The sequence below is a fragment of the Sminthopsis crassicaudata genome, chromosome 3 (genome assembly GCF_048593235.1).
Source record: "Sminthopsis crassicaudata isolate SCR6 chromosome 3, ASM4859323v1, whole genome shotgun sequence".
Lineage (NCBI taxonomy): Eukaryota > Metazoa > Chordata > Mammalia > Dasyuromorphia > Dasyuridae > Sminthopsis > Sminthopsis crassicaudata.
The window spans coordinates 275,824,038-275,842,410 of NC_133619.1; the positions used below are offsets into that span (position 1 = coordinate 275,824,038).

At 38.8% G+C, this 18,373-nt stretch overlaps 1 protein-coding gene across 10 annotated transcripts in view; it reads left to right on the plus strand.

The window, feature by feature from the left end:
* BCOR (BCL6 corepressor) overlaps nt 1–18,373 on the plus strand; it is a 158,940-nt gene that overhangs the window by 129,458 nt on the left and 11,109 nt on the right. For 7 of the 10 annotated variants that reach the window (XM_074300830.1, XM_074300827.1, XM_074300828.1 and 4 more), the window contains 5 exons: nt 8,647–8,925; nt 9,416–9,772; nt 10,602–10,930; nt 11,349–11,613; nt 17,130–17,292. In XM_074300830.1, coding sequence (XP_074156931.1) covers nt 8,647–8,925; nt 9,416–9,772; nt 10,602–10,930; nt 11,349–11,613; nt 17,130–17,292 — 1,393 coding nt within the window. Of the gene's footprint in view, nt 1–8,646; nt 8,926–9,415; nt 9,773–10,601; nt 10,931–11,348; nt 11,614–17,125; nt 17,293–18,373 lie in introns of all 10 variants that reach the window. The other 3 variants (XM_074300829.1, XM_074300833.1, XM_074300834.1) reach the window with 3 other exon arrangements.

The window sequence follows — 18,373 nt, forward strand, 5'->3', positions numbered from 1 at the left end:
CTGAATCTGCATCCAGGGTGAGATGCTTACTTTAGAATCTTTCTGTGATCATAATGGCAAGATATAATGGTTCGCTTCTAATAAACCAGATTAACATATGTTCAGGATGGGTTTGTTTTGATGTTGGGACATGAGTGGCAAATTATAGCTTTAATTCTTCTCCCAGTCAGGAACTTAGCTTCTATGAAAACAAGTTATTGCCTTGAACACACCAAGTTTGAAGGAAAAACTGGTCCCTTACTTGCAAATCTAGGTCTGGTGAGATGAGTATATAATATTGAGGGCTTATTGTAATCATCTGCCTTACTAATGCTTTCTCCAAGAGTGATGTTTGCAAGATACCTTTTGTTTGTAGCTTTGGAATGATTTGTGCTGTCAGTTAATAGAAGGAGGCTTTGTTCTCTTTCTTTTCCTCCTCTGAACCTGTATTAACATTCTGGTATGGAATGAATGGGTACTACTATTCTTTTCCTAGAGGCACAGGTGTCTTTGAAATGGAGTCAGGAAAAAGGATAACAAGATAAAATTATATTTTACTGGTTCAGGGTCCATCAGTAAGCGCAAGCAGCATAATTCAGAATATCCTGACCTAAATGTGATATTGGTGTGGTGGGGTCCAAAGGCCAAATTGTTCACTACTCAGGGATTTGTGACTTGACCTGATTTCTTAGGGAGCAGATACAAATGGCATAAAATCACTGGTGCTTTTTTCTCATTTCATAAATCTTTATTTCTGAGCCTCCAGTTAATACAACAGAAGTCCTCTTGACAAAAGTATTAGGGTATCTGGCCACAGCATGTTTATAGCCAAGATTCTATTCCCTGATTTAATAAGATACCCAAGGTAAGCTAACCTTTTTAGAAATCATTATTTGTTGGCTCTCTGTATATTTGAAAAGAGATGTATGGGGGTGCTTTATACCTGTGTTTTGTTGTAATTTCTTTTCTCAAAGAGACTTAGGTTTGAGGAAGCCTCTTTTTCCACCCGAAGGTCCCTATAATAGTAATGGAATGCCTAAATCAGTCTGAAGATTGTGATAGACTCAGGAGAGTAAACTGCCTAGAGACCAGTTAAAAGAGTGTTTCCACACTGACAGAGTCGGCCATTTCCAGTGAATGAGGGGCCAGGGTTTCTCATTTTCCAAGTTTGAGATGCCTGAGAACAAGAAGAGGCAGATCAGGTCCTTCCAGGAGGACAACAATCAGTCATAGGTTGAGAGCTAAAAAGAATTTTAGATGACCTGGTTTTTTACCTCACTTTTACAATTGAGGAAACTAAGGCCTACATTGTTTGCTGAAGTTTTTATAAGTAATGATAAAATGGTCTGTTATTTTGCTTGTTTAGAAATAAGATTTATTATGCTGGGATTTTTTTATTTTTTTATTTTTTTTGATAGCTGAGTCATCAGAAGAGTTTCCTATTTTGAAAATATTTAGTGTTCGTTGCATAAAATAACTTAATTTGGAGCTGTTTATTAGGATTCTATTTGGTTATCCAAAGGAATCATTGAGCGTTTCTTTCAATATGAGAAGGGAAGAAATTGGAAAAGATTTCTTAGTTATTATTCTCTTAGTTGTTTTTCACTGTTCATTTTTAAAAGCTTAAAACAGGCATTTTAAATGATGACAAAGCTGGAGATCTCACTAGTTGTTAGAAAGTTATCTTCACAGCAGAGTAAAACTATGGGTGAGTAGTAGGGAGAAAGGCTCACTCTGAATTTAAAAATCTTCTGTATGTGAAAACTTGAGTAAGGAGTTTGATACAAAGACATGTGTGTACATACATACATACACACAGGTGCACACATTTCGGGAAGAGATGGTGTTAAAGGAGATACAAAGAATAGGAGAAATCGGCCAGCACTAGTCTTAACTTGTCCTTTGTGTGATAGTAATAGTGGTCTTTGATTTTAATACTCGCTAAGAAGCAGAGACTCAGAAGTGAGACAGTGAGACTTGCGGATTCACTTTCCATCCTCCCCTCGTTGGGTCTGTTAAAGGTGTGTGTGTGGGGGGAATCTTGTCTTCTGGAAGTTTGTGGCCTGCCAGCTCCCAATGGTGGGTGTTGGACAGTCCTTACAGGACAGAGAGAGAGGGGTTACTATTGCTGCTTCTTCATGAAGTAGAAGGCTCATGATTCAGTAGGTTCTTGGTTTATTCAGTTGTGAATTGATTAGTCAATACTGTCTTTTCAACAGTAATTTCTACAAATGTTTACAAATGTGCCAGGGAAACAGGGTGAGAAAAGCATGGGGGGGGGGGTGTAAGGTAGGAGAAGAAAGCAGCAGCAGTCTCCTTTTCTGTCCTGGTTAGTCCGTATTGTACTGCTGGTAGCCGTCTTCTCTGAATTCTCTTGTGATAAAACACAAGACAAAAAATTGGCTGGCTGGGCTTCTAATTTGTATTTTGGCTTACAGTGATGTCATTGCCAGGCTCTTTTACTAGTTGATATTTCCAATAACCTAACTGCATAGTGACCAGTTTATCTTAGCTAGAGAAGGATTGTTTCATAAAGCTGATAACCATTTCCAGCTATGAGGAGCTTGATTTCCCAAGCTTGGATTCTTCCTTTTGCAAAACATTGTGGCTTTAAACCCCAAAGGGCCTCTACTGAGATTTTGGCATGGCTTGAAGGTGCGAGCCCTCTAATATATCTGCCCCTTGAAATGGTACTAACTGGTAGAGTGAGGTACAAGTAGCTTTTGAATTTGACAGCTGCTTAAATATGGGAGGGAGGACGACTGAGACTGTTGCATTTTTACCATCTTCTACTAAAACAAAGCATTTATGAATTCTTTTTCAAATCTGAACTAATTTGAACCTACAGCAGGCCAGGAAATAGAATGAGCAGCCTTGAGGGTGTTTTCCATCACTAGAAATGTTCTAGCAGAAGCAGGATGACCATGTGTTAGAGATGTAATAGAGACTATTCATATATTGGGTGTGGAGGTTGGACTTTTTACAACCTTTTTTGACTTTAAGAGTTTTGGTTTTACTCTGCTTTTAGATGAGACAGTGTATCTGAAAGGGATTTTGGGATGGACCTGGTCAAATATTTAAATATGGGACAAAGGAGGTCTACTGTAGTACCTTTAGTAAACAGTAACATTTAGAAGGGAAGTGTAACTACCAATTTCCTTTGGTTTGGAAAAAATGGGTCATAACATATATGGTTACTTTTAACTTCCTGAAATTGCAAGTGTATGCTGGTTTTCTGTGATTGCTACTGACAGATAAAATGGGGGATACTCAGTTTAAAGGGAGTAGTGATGATGAACCTAAGTATAAAATGTTTTCATGTAGCTTCTTAGCTCCTAAAAGTTTCCATCTTTTTGGTCAAGTATACTTTTATTTCACACACTACTCTGGATACTTACTTGGGAGAGATTTTACACTGGCTTATTTAAAGGAATATAACCCTTATCAGTGGTAGAGTTTTAATGAGGTTAACCTCCACTAAATATGATTGACTGCCTGCCGAAAGAAAGATTTAAATTAAGGATAACCCACAAATGTCTTTAATACTCTTCCATCTTGTTTAGGACTCACTGGGCATTGTTAGAACAGTGGTGAAGCTGCTTTGTTGCCACAGTGACTTGTAAATGTTACCATGGCAACACTTCTATGGAGCACTGCCATAGCACAAACATGATAAATTATGGGATGCATGTGCTGTGAGTCATATGATTGTGCAGCAAGCAAGTGATTTAAGCAAGTGACATGCAGACACATTCACATCTGTTTAGGTCATGTGACCAGTGCGCACTGTAATATAGCTCGATTTTTAGAGTGACATTAAAGTACGTATGCTAAGTGCTGTGAATGTCCTTGGTTCATGATCTTGGAGGCAGTCATTCCCTTCAAACCCCTTTTTTGTCTTTTCTCCCTCAACAATAATTCTGTCATTGATAAATAAAATGACTTTTTGTGGCTATCAAGAGTTGAGATATGCAGGAGTTGCATCTTAAGGGAATCTTTCTGATTATTTTATATGGGAACCCTAATATTAGAGTGAGTGAAGATCATACCACAAAACATCTGTTATTGCTCTAGTTGGGATCAAGATCTTTGTGCCATGGAAAAACACTGCTGCAAATTTATTCCTTAGATTTTTTTTCACAACAACATAAGGGAATGAAGTGGCTTGGTTATTAGCAAGACTAATTTGGAAAATGGCCCAAATCAAGAGAGATGCAGAAGAAACCAGTAAATTATATGTGGGTGGGTATACTTTGGATAATTATGGAAAAACATTCTAGAGTTCCTTGTAATGACTTGATCTTTAGAATAAGAGACACATCTAAAGTAACTAATCAAGAAGAAAGATAAGCTTCCTTCTGTTACCTGTAAAGAAATTGATATAGAAAATTAGAATGGGATAATCCTGGAACCATAGTACAGGAGGTGATATTTTGAAGGTATAAGAACTTAAAACTGGACTAGAGATCCTCTAGTTCAGGACTATTGGAGAATGGAAGAGGATGTTGAGGCTTGTGGAAGTTTTTCTTGACCTTTTGTAACACAGCAAGGACAATATTCAAATCTGAGTCTTTTGACTAGTCCAGTGCTTTATTGCTTTTTTCAAGTTGAATGGGAAAAAAGTGACCATCAAACTTGGTACATAGCTCCATCTCTTATTTTTCAGGATTTGGATCAAGACCTTTTAGGGAGGGAGTTGGAGTAGTAGGTTGTATGTAAAAGAGATCCCTTCCAAATTTGATGACTTTGACCAGATCGTGATTGTCAGGTAGATTTGGAGGTAGTAAGCACAAACTAGAAAAGAATTTTTTAATTGGTAGTTTCAAAATAAAAGGAAAGAAGAAAATGAGTACCTCTGACCCTGGAGTATTATTACACTTATTCAAAGGAGGTACATTGAACATGGACTTTGGAGTGAGTTTCAAATCCTGTCAATGTGTTAACACTTGCAAAATACGAATCAGAAGTTGTTCATTTAAGTTGTTTTTCTGTGAAAGCTACCATTCCTCTTGATCAGGGTTCAAGTTATATTGAAATCAAAGTTTTCATCATTGCACTGATTAGTGAGTTAACTAGATTGCCAATTTCTCTGCAAGAAAGAAAAGTACTTGTGGATATTTTCAAGCTTGACATTCATGTTTGAACTTAGATAAGGTTGGATGGGATCTAGACCATTATTAATCCAGGTGACATTATGAAACCTGTTGCTGAATTAATGAAGAAATTCTTGGAAAGTTGACTTCAAGAAACCTAAGTTTGACTGAATGAAATGAAGATGAGGGGTCATTATGGGAACTCAGTAGGCTCTTTTTACTTGGAGATCTGTGATATAAGAAGAGCAGTACTGTGGCTATAAAGGGTAGTTCATTTTGAACCTGCATAGAAAAGAGATCCCTCCAGATAGCGCATACATTTTGCTGAATGGAAATATCTGTATTTGCTTTTATCTTTACAAAGCATATTATTATGAGAAATGAATAAGTCATTGTAAGGGGGGAGGGGAGGAAGGAGAAAAGAAAAAAGTAAAAAAAAACAATTTCATCAGTTTCTCTCATTTTATCCTGGTTCTGAAAGTCTATCTAGACTGGAATTATTAACATCTAAGCTTCCCTGACAACTAATTTTACTGTGTTTTCAAAATTCCTTCAAATAGGATATTGCAAAATTACAAAAAGGTTTGCAGAACAAGCCCCCTAAGTTTTTTGGGTTTTTTTTGTTTGTTTGTTTGTTTGTTTTTTAAGCAAAAGCACATTTTCAACTTAAAAAAATTATTCATTCTTTCCATAGATTCTTTGAAGGTATTGCTTTTTCAGTTTCATCATACATAAAGTTATTGGCAAATTGTGTGGCTGGTTGAATCATTCCTATAAAGAAAAATAAATTATTGTAATTAAAATGAATACCATTCTCAAAAATTATACATAAAAATAGAGTTGGCCCAAGTGTTTGGCATCATTTTATTATAATAATTTCCATGGCATTTACATTTGTGGAAGCATTTGGTAGTATTGTTGGAGGCATGAAAGTGATGAGCACCATTTTTGGGAGATATCAGGTAAATGGTATTACTTTCCATTTTGAATGTAACTGCTTAGGGTAAGAAAAAATAAAGAATGCTGTTTCTGGTTTTTTAGTCTAATACAAAATCTATTTGATTAGTAGTGTATTTTATGACCTGTAAACATTTGTCTAGTTCAGTGTTTGTTTCTCTTGCTGTTACAGGTTTGTTTGTTTGTTTTTAATTTAGACATTTTTGACTCTAGGTATCCTAGAGATATTTCAGACTTCACATATCCGAAAGAGAATTCCCTGGTTCCAAATCTCAGCATTCTCCTTGCCTCCTTGCTTTACATGTCATCTAGTTGTTTTTCCTTCTGCACCATATATCTGGCCCTTCTCTTTTATCTACATCGCAGCTACCATCTTAATTCAAAACCTAGTTGTCTCTTGCTGGGATTAGTGTAATAGCTTCCTTCTGATGGATTTTTCCAATTTATGCTTCTCCCCTCTCCAGTCTATTCCATATACTATTGCCAAAATAATCTTCCTTAAATGTAGATCTGATCACGTCACTCTCCTACTTATGCCTTTACTTTAAATCTCCCTACATAGTTTTTTAAAAAACCCTTCACCCCCTGGTCCTAGCTTCTCTCAGACTCATTGAACTCACACTCCTGTATATATAGCCACACTGGCTTTCTCTCTTCTCCCTTCTCATAGTGCTGCAGCTCATTCCTTTTCCTTTTCATTGGCTGTACCTTATGCCTGGAATGCACTCCATCTTCACTACCTTAGAGCATCCTAATTTTGCATTTGAGCACCATCTTCTACATGAAGTCCTTCTTCATCTCCCCTCCCCTCAACTGCTAGTGACATTCCTCCAAACTCCCTTATTTTGAGCTACTTTGTATTTTTCTCTTTATTTATTTTATATATACTTAATATACTTGGCTTCCTGTTAGTTGTTAGCTTTCTTGCCAGCAGGGATTATTTTATTCATTGTATTTGTACCACCTGTTTTTAGCACAAAGTCTAGCATACAGCAGGTACTTATTAAATGCTTATTGATTAATTGATGCTACTATTGTACAGGACACCCAAACCTGGCACTTTTTTGAAATGCCTTCACTTGGTGTGGTGTAGTTCAGGCAAGTGGTAGGAATGACTCTTTAGAATATTGACTGGGGTGATCCACAGACATGTGCCCCCTCATTTAGATATTCTGCCTTCCTATTTAGATACTATGCCAGTAAGAATAGTTAGTTAGAAGTATTTTTAAAGTAACCATCTTCAGTATTTAAAAGTACTTAGAAGAATATGGAGTGAGAACAAATGTTCTTGTAAAAGTAGGGTTTTGCTCCTGGTGGTGTCAGATGTTAATGGGTTAGTGATAGTATGCCAGTGATCAGGTTAAAAGGAATGCTGCATTTACTTTTTCAGAGAAAAGGATCTAAAGTAGTATTATCTGCCTTTACTCGATACGCATCTTATTTTGTCAGTTTCAGGTAGGGCTTTTGCTTCATGTTTCTAGTTCTTGAACATGTGCAGTCCACGGCAAATGGGGGAGTGTATGGGCATGAGGCAATAGGATCAATTTCTTTTGAGTCTGGAGTGATGACACTCCTGAACTCTCCTTCACTTCTTTCCCTTAGGAAAGCTGCCCTTGGTTTTCTGTCTCTTGTTCCTCTGTGGCAACTCCCAGTTTTTTCTCCCAATTCCTCCCCAGTCTAAGAACTTTTACCAAATTTAGGAAATTTATTTGTTTTCCCACATGTTTCTTTCTCTCTCCATTCACCTCTTCTACTACTGTTCTATGACTACTTTTTTATGACTTGTACTTCATTGTGAGGACTCTACGATAGTAGAGTTTTTTGCTTCCTGGAAAATGTTACTGTTTGTAAGCTTCAATTCTTTAGGCCAGACAGGAGGACAGCTATTCCCCAGTTCTACACAATGTTGAGGGTAACTAACTGTTCACTTTTATCCTAGTCACAGCCTTCTTTTTCTATCTCTCATTGTTTCTCATCAGCTCTCATTGATATTGACTAGTGAATTCAATCATCAATCAGTAAACCTGTTTTAAAGTCTTTGCTGTGTGACAAACATTGGGGAAACAAAGACAAAATGAAACAATATTTGGCCCTAGGAAGCTTATATTTTAGCTATCCATGGTATTCCTGCTATAGGAGACAGGGGACTATTTTTCCTCTATCTGTATTAATCTATATATTACCTAAAAGAAAGGAGAAATGACAGTTTTGCTTTAGAAAAGTCCAGCGCAGACATGTGTACTTTACATTTATTTTAAAGAGATTCTAATGAGTTCCTTTAAACATTCTAGATAATTCCTATAATATCTCCCTATCCCCAAAAGGAGGGGGGGGGGGAAGAGTATAGAAGAAATCTATGCATTGTCTCCCATTTCAGAAAGGAAATCCAACTTTCTTTTCAGAAGATTTCTGTTGCAGGAAAATCTCTTAAGTTTTTGTGCTTCAGATCTGTAATACCCCTCCCACTCCAAGTCTATAATAAAGATTCATTTATAATGAATTGGTTTTGGAAAGAACTTTCCCCCATGGCCTCCCCTTTGCTTTTCCCCTATATCTCCTCCTAATGGCAATTTTTTGATGTGATCATTATTGGGGGTTTTTGTTTTGTTTTTTTCAGGTGACTTTAATAATACAGGGAATAAACTTGATCGCTTTGAAACCTTAGAGGAAAAAGATCTTCACCTTGAGAAATGTTTCTTGGAGAGGCAGCCTCTAAGTGAAAGGACCGTGGACCTGCAGACCTCAGACATGCCCCACAGCCCTGGCCCCCGGCTGGACAGAAAGCGAAAACTCTCAGGGGAGAGTCTGCAGCCTGATGGCAGCCAACCAGAGGCAGTGGCAGAGGAGCTGCAGGAGGAGTCCCTGCTGAAAGCCAAGAGGAGACGGGCCTCCAAAGGTGAGCGCCACTGGCTTAGACCAGACTGGCCTGGGGCTTCCGTGCATGGGACCATGGCGATGCGTGTGGATGTGTGGGTATGGACACGAGGCACTCACCCCTCCAGTACAGTCCGGGATAGTAAGGAATTATTCATTTCAAACCTCCTGACCAGTCCTGTGCTCGGCCCTTTGAATTCACACTGTTTCCTTGGGGAAAGGAAAGCCGGCAGAGCCCAGTCAGAGCTGGCGGTGAGGCACACATAGCCAGGACCGTGCAGATAACCACAGTCCACACAACCCTTTAGCTCCTGAGACTGACAACTAAGCCAAACAAAAACAAACCCTGAATGCCCCACACGACACAAACTGAACCCCTCCCCGCGTGCGGCCAGGGGCCAAAGCAGAGACGCCGAGGCCCTCCTTCCTCCCCGCAAGTGACTCGTAGCTCATTGTTTTTAGACTTTAGTTGAGGGGGCTTTTTGATTAATTTTTAGTTATTTTTCCATTAGATGACTGGCCTGAGAGGGAAATGACAAACAATTCCTCTAACCACTTAGAAGAGCCACATTGTAATGAGGTGACCAACCTGAAGGTGTGCATTGAATTAACAGGGCTCCATCCCAAAAAACAGCGTCACCTGCAGCATCTTAGGGAACTGTGGGAGCAGCAGGTGTCACCACCAGAGAGATCCCCGCCCAGCAAGTTGGGCCGGCAAAGCAGGAAAGATTTAGCTGAGGCTGTGCAGCCAGAGGTCACTGCAAAGGTTAAAGACTGCACCGAAGAAAAGCACCCCAGGAAAAGGTCAGAGGTCAAAAGCAATAGAAGCTGGTCTGAAGAGTCCCTCAGAACAAGTGACAATGTACAAGGTACGCAGAGGCCGCTAGGGAACTTGAGTTGGCTTACTCTTAGTAGTGATGCATGCTGGCACCACTATTGCGAAGGAATGGATCATCTCTATCTAAACCCACCCATACTACCCCATTTGGAGGAACCTCACCTCCTTAGAAGGAGGTGACTATTCAGATGTGTAGGCAAGGGAATTTTTATGATGTATCTGCATTAGATTAGAATATATTCTCCCCCACCTCCCTTTTTTCCCTTCTTTTTAAAACCAAACTGATTTGGCTTGATCATATGACTTACGAGTATACAGGAAAGAACCTTGATTTCTTTGGATGCCTTTTGACACTCAGTAGCTCTGTGGCAGCCTAACTTAAAGGAGTAAGGGAAACCATTGTAGGCTGATAGTCCACAGGCTGGGTAAATGCCAGAAATAAAGTTGAAGCAGCACCAAGCAGCTAGCTAATAACTCCATCACTCCATCCTTGGCCGATCTCCGATGAGCCTCAATGTTGCAGCACCTAGACTAGCAATAGGAGTGCCTACTGCTCTTAGATCCCTGCAGCACCTAGGCACAATAGGCAGGGGGGAGGGGAAGAAGGGAGAATTTGCATTTGTGTGCTTGTCAGGCCCTTTAAAATGACTTCCCAGCTCCGGGCTTTGTGGGTTAACCTATTTGCTGTTTGAATGTGGGTAATTAAAATATTAATGCTTTGAAAACATAATTGGTATATCTTTAAAAAATGAAGCTGCTTTGGTGATAAGTGTTAACAATACGCCTTTCTTTCAGCACCCGCTCTCTCCAACGGTGTAATGCCTTCTTCCTTTCCACCCTTCCCCCCTCTCCCCATTTAGGCTTGCCTGTATTCCCGGTGTCTCCGCACATGAAGAGCCTTTCATCCACCAATGCGAACGGCAAAAGGCAGACTCAGCCAAGCTGTACGCCAGCCTCGAGGCTGGCTGCCAAACAGCAGAAAATTAAAGAAAGCCGGAAGACAGATGTGCTGTGCACAGACGAAGAGGAGGATTTCCAGCCTGCATCCCTGCTGCAGAAATACACCGACTGTGAGAAGCCATCAGGGAAGCGCCAGTGTAAAACCAAACACTTGACTCCACAGGAGAGGAGGAGGAGGTCATCTCTGACAGGGGATGATACCACAGATATAGAAAACAGCGAAGACAAGGTATCCTTATTTAAAAAAACCCAGCCTATTTAAGGTCCTAGTCATACACTAACTTTGCCTCCCACAGTCACCACCAGTCTACGTCATAATATGCTGTAATAAAGCACCTGTTTTCATTGGCCCCTCCTGAAAACGTAACTTTCCTGTCCTTAAGGTACACAGAGGTCTACTTATTCTCCCAGGAGAAAGTAAAGTTACAAATTTAACTTTGATAGATTTTTTTTTTTTTTTTTTTTTTTTACACCATCCTTCCCCCATGTCCATCTTCTGTTTCTTTTTCCCTATGAAGCCTAAAGACAATTATTTTCTGCCCTCAATGAGGTTTATAGCCCTTCAGGGAGATGGTAAGGAGGGTGGTTGATTAGACATAACTGATAAATGATTCTTTTATTTGCTTTTATAAATTTTTTTTGGACAGGTCATGGTAACAAGAAGGTTCAGGAAGCGACCAGAACCAGCTTCAGATTGCGATTCTTTGGCATCCAAGTTGCAAGAGCAGAAGCCGTATGATCGCCTGCCACACACTCCTTTGTTACCTTCCTCTCAGTCTGCACAGCTACCAAGCCCCCCTCAAGAGACCACCCCGACTCGCCCCATGCCACCTGAAGCCCGGAGGTTGATTGTCAATAAGAATGCTGGTGAAACTTTGCTGCAAAGGGCAGCTCGCCTAGGATATGAGGCAAGTCTTGCTATAGAGCATGGAAATTAAATTTCAGCTTTTAGGGGTCTGAGGGGTAAGACCCCAAGGGAGATGTGTCTTAGTTTGGGGGCAACATGACACTCTAGAATGGTGGTTCAGGTTCAGAGGATCAGGTATCAGCAATAGTCCAGTGGTTTTGCTTAATAGTTGGGCATTTGCCTTCCTTCTTTTCTCCTTAACGAATTATTCAGGGTCTTCAGCGAAACAAAGGTCTTTCCAATGTTCAATTCATGTTCAGGCAGGTAAGATCTCTCAGCATCCTCAAGTTTCGCTGGTTTATCTGTGAAAGAAAATCTGATATAACCCAGAAGCCTCAGAGTTTGAAGGCTAAAGAATTTTAATGAGTCCTGTTGCATTTTGATTAGAGTGAAGGGAGGAAAAGTTGCTTTAGTTTCTGTTCTGCAAACATGTTTACAGATGTGGAGAGACATGTGGAAAATGTTCAGGGTGCATGCTTTGCTTTTCAGGGTAGAGTGAAAACTAGTTTTATAACTGGAAAATCAGTCGTTTTGTTGTCTTCCAGTCCTGGATATAGGACCGTAAATACAAAAGTATCTCTAAAAGTTGGGCAACCAATGAAGATGATAAAAGATTACTTGATGAAATTTTGTCTCTGCTTTCAGTGTTGTGGGCACTTCTCTGATCTTCTAAGCATGTGTGCAGCAAACTAACTTTAGACTATCCTTTCTACTCTATCTTCTGTTCACAACAAACCAAAATAGTGAGGTTTGGAAGGCTCTGCCAAATATTAAAATTGCCAAGCTGCTTTGCCTGTTGATCTTTTCTTTCACTAGTTCCTCTTTAGGTCCCTGTCTGTTGTCAGTTTGAATGGTGATGGAACAGTCCACAAAGCAAAAGCATTTTTAGTGTTGGCCAGCATCAGCCTTTGAGGAAGTTAAATGCTGAAATGAAATGCAGTATGGCCACAGTTAGGCTGGGAAGCCAAGCTCCTGAATGAATAGGCTTTGTTGGATGTATACACCTTTTGAAGACTGAGACCCTGACTGAAATTTTTAATGCTTTGCAGAAATACACTTTCCACTTCCTGACCAATTCTTTGAATGGTTTGTCATGGTTACTTTCTTTAGGAAAAATCCTTGATAGAGAACCTCTATCTCACTTGAATTAATTTCTGAGGGCCAATTGTGTTTTTAAAAATTGTAATTTGATAATACTGTAGTGAAAAGAATAGGTATTTCGAGACTTGGCGTTCTGGTCTGTTTTTGCCACTAAATTTAGCTCCTTGATATTGGGAGAAATACTTAATCCTTCTGTGCCTAATTTATAAAAATGATGGTTTTGGACTAAGCCAATACTTCCCTTGTTGTTTTTCATATAATGTGAATAGGTGTCTTTGAAATATTTTTGATGTTTTCCCTATTATGTAGGTTTATGTATGATCACTTAGAGGTAGAGTTAAGTGTTGGAAAATTTGAATATTTGTTTTTATTTTGCTACAGTTTCTCTCTATTTTGAGTTCCAGAGTATTCCATGATTAAATTAGTTAAAGAAATATTGGAGTAGATGATCTCAAAGGGCTCTTTCAGCCCTAAAACTCTAAAATTCTCATGAAGCATTCTAGTATATTAGCAACTTTCAGATTTTTTTAGTTCACATTACGATTTCTCCCCTAACCAATTTGATCCATGCTGATAAGGGGGAAAGAATTATCTTAAATGAGACATGTTACAAATCTCTCCCATCTGATAGTTTTAACCCAGTTAATGCCTTAGGTTAGAACATAGAAATACTGAGTCAAGATCATCCTCATGATAGTCAAAGGTTTTTGACTATTACCTGTTTCATATACTCCTGACCAGCTGTTTGGCAAATATGTCATTAGCTAGTCAGGGAATTGGGTGAGAGATTGAATGATAATTCATCATATCACCACTGGTGGGGAAAGAAGTGTTCAAATTCAGTGTCCTAAAAAATCAGCATTGCTGTACTCCAGACACAGGGGATTATTGTGAACAGTTGGATTTATAAGTGTCTCATCTGGAAGAAGGAACTAGGGATCTAACATCTGACCTCCTCTTCTCCCCATCTAACCTACAAACAGTTTGCAAGTGAGGTCAGTGCCAGAGAGATGATATGACTTGGCCTGTGTCACATAGCTTTCCTTCCTTCAACAAATAGAAATGAAGGGGGAAGGAACAAAGAAGAGAGAGGGAAAATTCCGGACTGCGTACTGTACGGAAATAATAGTAGACAGTGTTTGCCACTAAGTGGTTTTGTGACCATAGTCAAATCCCTTCCTCTCTATATCTAGTCTCATTTGCAAAATGATGAGGTTAGACTAGATATGAACTCTTTCAGATTGTTTCCAACTCTGGCATCCAGCAGTTCTTATTCATTAGAGAGTGTCATCATCATCATTACAGTCACCTTGACTTCATTAAGAGTAGGAAAAAAGGGGCAGCTAGGTGACGCAGTGGATAGAGCACCAGCCCTGTATTCAGGAGGACCTGAGTTCAAATGTGGTCTCAGATACTTAACACCTCTTAGCTGTGTGACCCTGGGCAAGTCACTTAATCCCAGCCTCAAAAAAAAGAGTAGGAAAATTAAGTTTTTGCCGTTATGGATTATTGCTTAGCTGGGGGAACCACATTCAGTAAATAGGCTATTGTCTAATTTTGTGTGTGTGAAATGGTTCTGAAATTCCTAAAAGGCCCTCTGTCTTCAGATAGTGCTTTGAATAGACTACCTAAATGAATGTCAATTGCCATAGAAGCTGTGAAATCTTTTCTTCAGTCTATAAAAGCTTAAGTTTCTGAGTCTAAAATCTACATGTTACCACATGCTTGCACTTTTAGTGGTAATGGTTAAATTTTTTATGAATTAAATCATGTTTTTAAAAAAGTTAATGAGGCATTTAATTAATTAACAATGTTGAGTTTTATGGTCTTTATGGTTACATTTTGTGGTTAATGGCATTCTACTTAGAGCTGCTTACCACTGAACTGTCCAAGTCTTCTCCCCCCCCCAAAAAAATTTTTTTTTTTCCCCACAAAATTTTGGGGAGGGGATATTGTGTGTGATGTCCTTAAAAACATTTTTAAAATTTTAGGTAGGCAAAATTGACAACTATATCATTGCATTTTTATTTAGAGGTTATGGGTTAATCTGTAGTTTCAGGACTGGAAAAGACCATTTAGATGTCATATAATCAACCCTTTAATTTTATACATGAGAAAATTGAGCCCTAGATGTAGAAGATACTTATCAAAGGTCAGGGGTAAGAAATGGTAGAGTTCTGTTTGAATCCAGAACATTGGAGTGCTTTTCTCATTTTTAACCTATTGGTTAAAAATGGTTTGTGAAAATATTCTTCCTGGTTTGGTAAGCCTAAATTGGACTGCATTACTCTATAGACTTTACTCATCCTAATGAGCAATATTTTGCTACTAAATTTAACATACAGGGGAATTTATACTGCTCTCCTGAAATAGCATATTTTGGCCTAAGCATCAATAAATTTATGTCCTGAGCTTAACTCTAATACTCACCTCCTTAAACCTTAGTTTCCTCATCTACAAAATAAGGGGAAAGGAAATCATCGTTTATATAGTACCTACTATGTGTCCCAGGAACTATGCTAAGCACTTAACAAATGAAGATGATATCTTCCCTGCCTATCTCACTGAATCTATGAAGATTTTTACTTAAAAGTAATTTCCTTGATTAGACATCACTTTTTTCATCAGCACAAAGACAGGAAACTAATGGGTTCATAAGTCTTGGAAGCTTCAGGACATCCTAGACATTCATTCTATCCAACTACTCCAGGTAGAAGTGGAGATTCCAGGTGAAGACCATAGTTGCTAAACTAATTGGAGTCCTTGAGATTTATTAATAGGAACAATTAAGCTCTTGGTTGGTGAAACACCAGACTTCTGGGATCTGGTTAAATTGATCTGTGCCCCAGCAGTAAGTGGCTCCTGCACTTGATCCCCGTGTCACGTGACCAAGTTCCTTTCCTTGGCTGGGGCATGCCACTCATTAGCTTGCTGCAATCCACTTTACTCTGGTTAGTGAGGGCCTGCGAAAAGAACAGCTTCATGCTGTATCCTAGATACCGATTCTCAGTTCAGGTATACTAAGAGCACAGATTATTGTGGGCTTTCCGGCAGATCTCTAAACGAACAAATGAATGTGTCGGTGCCCCCTACTTTCCTGTGTGCCTGCTCTTGTTTGAGCAGAGTGATACCCCTCAGCATCACTGTGAATCAGTAGACAAGATGGAGTAGATTAATATGAGTGCCGATTAAATTTGTCAAGGTGGACTGTGCGACTCATGGGTTTTGGAGCCTTTTGGACTGTCTAAATTCTTCTCCACCCCCATCTTCTTCCAGGTGATCATTGGATTGATCAACCATAAACTTAAGATTTTTCATTTTTTTTCTTCATTGATGTGATGGAGCAGCTGTTATCAGATGGAAAAGATAGAGTTTTGGGACTTTTCCTTTCAGTGGGTCTTAGGGGGAAACCTATCCCCCAGACCAGCAATCTGGCTGTCATCAAAACTAAGAAAAATCCACATTTTTCTCCCTCACCTTCAGGGAACTCTTGAAAACTGACAGTTCTCTGCTGGGTGTGACTTGGAGGGAAAGATTGTAATATGTTTTCTGATGGCAAACATTGTTCTATGTGTTTGAAAACTTTCTTAATCAAGGTAATAAAACATTGAATAAATTACTGCTCTGCTTACAGGGAACGTTTCATATTAATATTTTAACACTCTAAGGAAGTAAGATTAATAACAGTGATTCTAAGGCAAACTATTTACTCAGAACAAAATCTGGAGGGGAGGAGGTGGTGGCAGGCATCAGCTTGTTTCATGTAGTTCCTGAAATGTCTAGGTCATGTTATTGGATATTTTTTTCTGCCATTACCTCAAAAAAGCAGAAATATTTATATCATTGCCACCACTGGAGTGGAAAAAGGGCATGAGTGAGGTGTGCAGGACAGGGTTTTTAGAGTTGTATCACACAGTTCTAAGACCAATGTTTAAAAAAACCCTAAATTGATTTATATTCTGGAAAACTTCATTCCATGATATGATACAGTGAGATCTTCAACCTTTCAGCATGTTTCTTCAGACTCTACCTATAAAAAAGCAAGACAGATTCTCTCTGTTCTGTATATTCACTTTATATAGCAACTTCTCCGAAGTCAAGGAGGTATTTAATAATTATTAAGTATGTTTTCTTCAGTGTCTTAATTTCTTTGAATATCCTATTATGAAGCTGTCACAAATTTATCAAAAACTAATTTTTGGACCTTTAGCTTGAATCTCTTTGGAGATACTAAGGGCCACAAATTTACTCTTCTTACTTTAATATGTATACAGAATATTGTTATGCTTCTTTGTGTTTTCTGTACCCTGGACCACAGGCTTTCAAGCCTGATACTATTGATAGCACATCTGTAACACCACTGCTTGCCTTTTGTAGGCCTTCCTAGTCATCAGTAGCTCTGTTCTCTCTTCCCAGGAAGTGGTCCTTTACTGTTTGGAAAACAAGGTTTGCGATGTGAACCACCGGGATAATGCAGGTTACTGTGCCCTGCACGAGGCCTGTGCCAGGGGGTGGCTGAGCATCGTTCGACATCTCCTCGAGTATGGAGCAGATGTCAACTGCAGCGCTCAGGATGGAACCAGGTCAGTGGTGTTTCAGGCTGCAGAATCCTGAATGTAGCCAAGGGGGCTTTGTGGGAGGGAATATGTGTACTAGATAGAAGGGAGGTAAAGAGTTGTTTCTTAAAAGTTAATGGTTATTTCTTGGGGTTTCTAGAGTTGAGCAGTTGATTGACACAGAAAACTTAGGATGTTTCTTTAATTTGTTCTATGGAAAGAGAATTAGTTAACATCTTACTGAATCACTAAATCCACTAAACCTAAAACCATTATGAAAAATTCATGGTTTGGGGGAGGTTCCCCTCCCCCCCATAAATGCTTATTATGCTGGCTTCTAAAACATTCTGATTATTACTTTTCAGTATTTAACTTAGATATCCCTTTCTCCCTCCCTTTTTTCTTTTCCTTCCATAAAAAAAAGTCCTTCAGTAACATTCTCATTCTCTGCTGAAAAAGTCAACAATGATTGATCTGTATTTAAAGTCTATACTTATTATAGGGTTATTTTTTTAAAATGGGTTATTTCTCTGATAGTTTCTCTTTTTTTTTTTTTTTTTTTGGCCAGTTGAGATATAATTTGGTTTTGACACCTATCTTTGATATGTTGTCTTGTTGTGTTTTCCAGGTTTAATTTTTTGTAATGAAGTGTCTTGTTTGATTTGCTAAAACTGGATTCCCTTCTATCCTGTTCCTTTCTTTCTCTAGCTCAGTGAGCTTTTTTCATCTTCAGAAACACCATGTTTAAGCTTATATAGGTATACTTTCAATTGTATCTCTTAAATTTTATTTTATTTTATTTTTTTGGAGAGCCTCACATTAAGCTCAGTATCCTTGTGGATAAAAGGGGTAAAGTCAGGAAAACTTTAGTTTCTATCTGCCAGCGAGAACTTCCTATACAACTCCCAAGCAAGCCACTTAACTTTTTTTATGCCTCAAGCAACTTTGTAGAACTTGGATTGAACTGTTATGATTTTTTTTAAAATTATTTTTAGTTATTGAACATTGTGCATATAAACAACTAGTACTATCAAATACTGGTGGGTGCATACTGAGAACTAGCCATGACTCAGTCTTCTCTCTCAAGTTTTAGTTGTCTTGAATTATA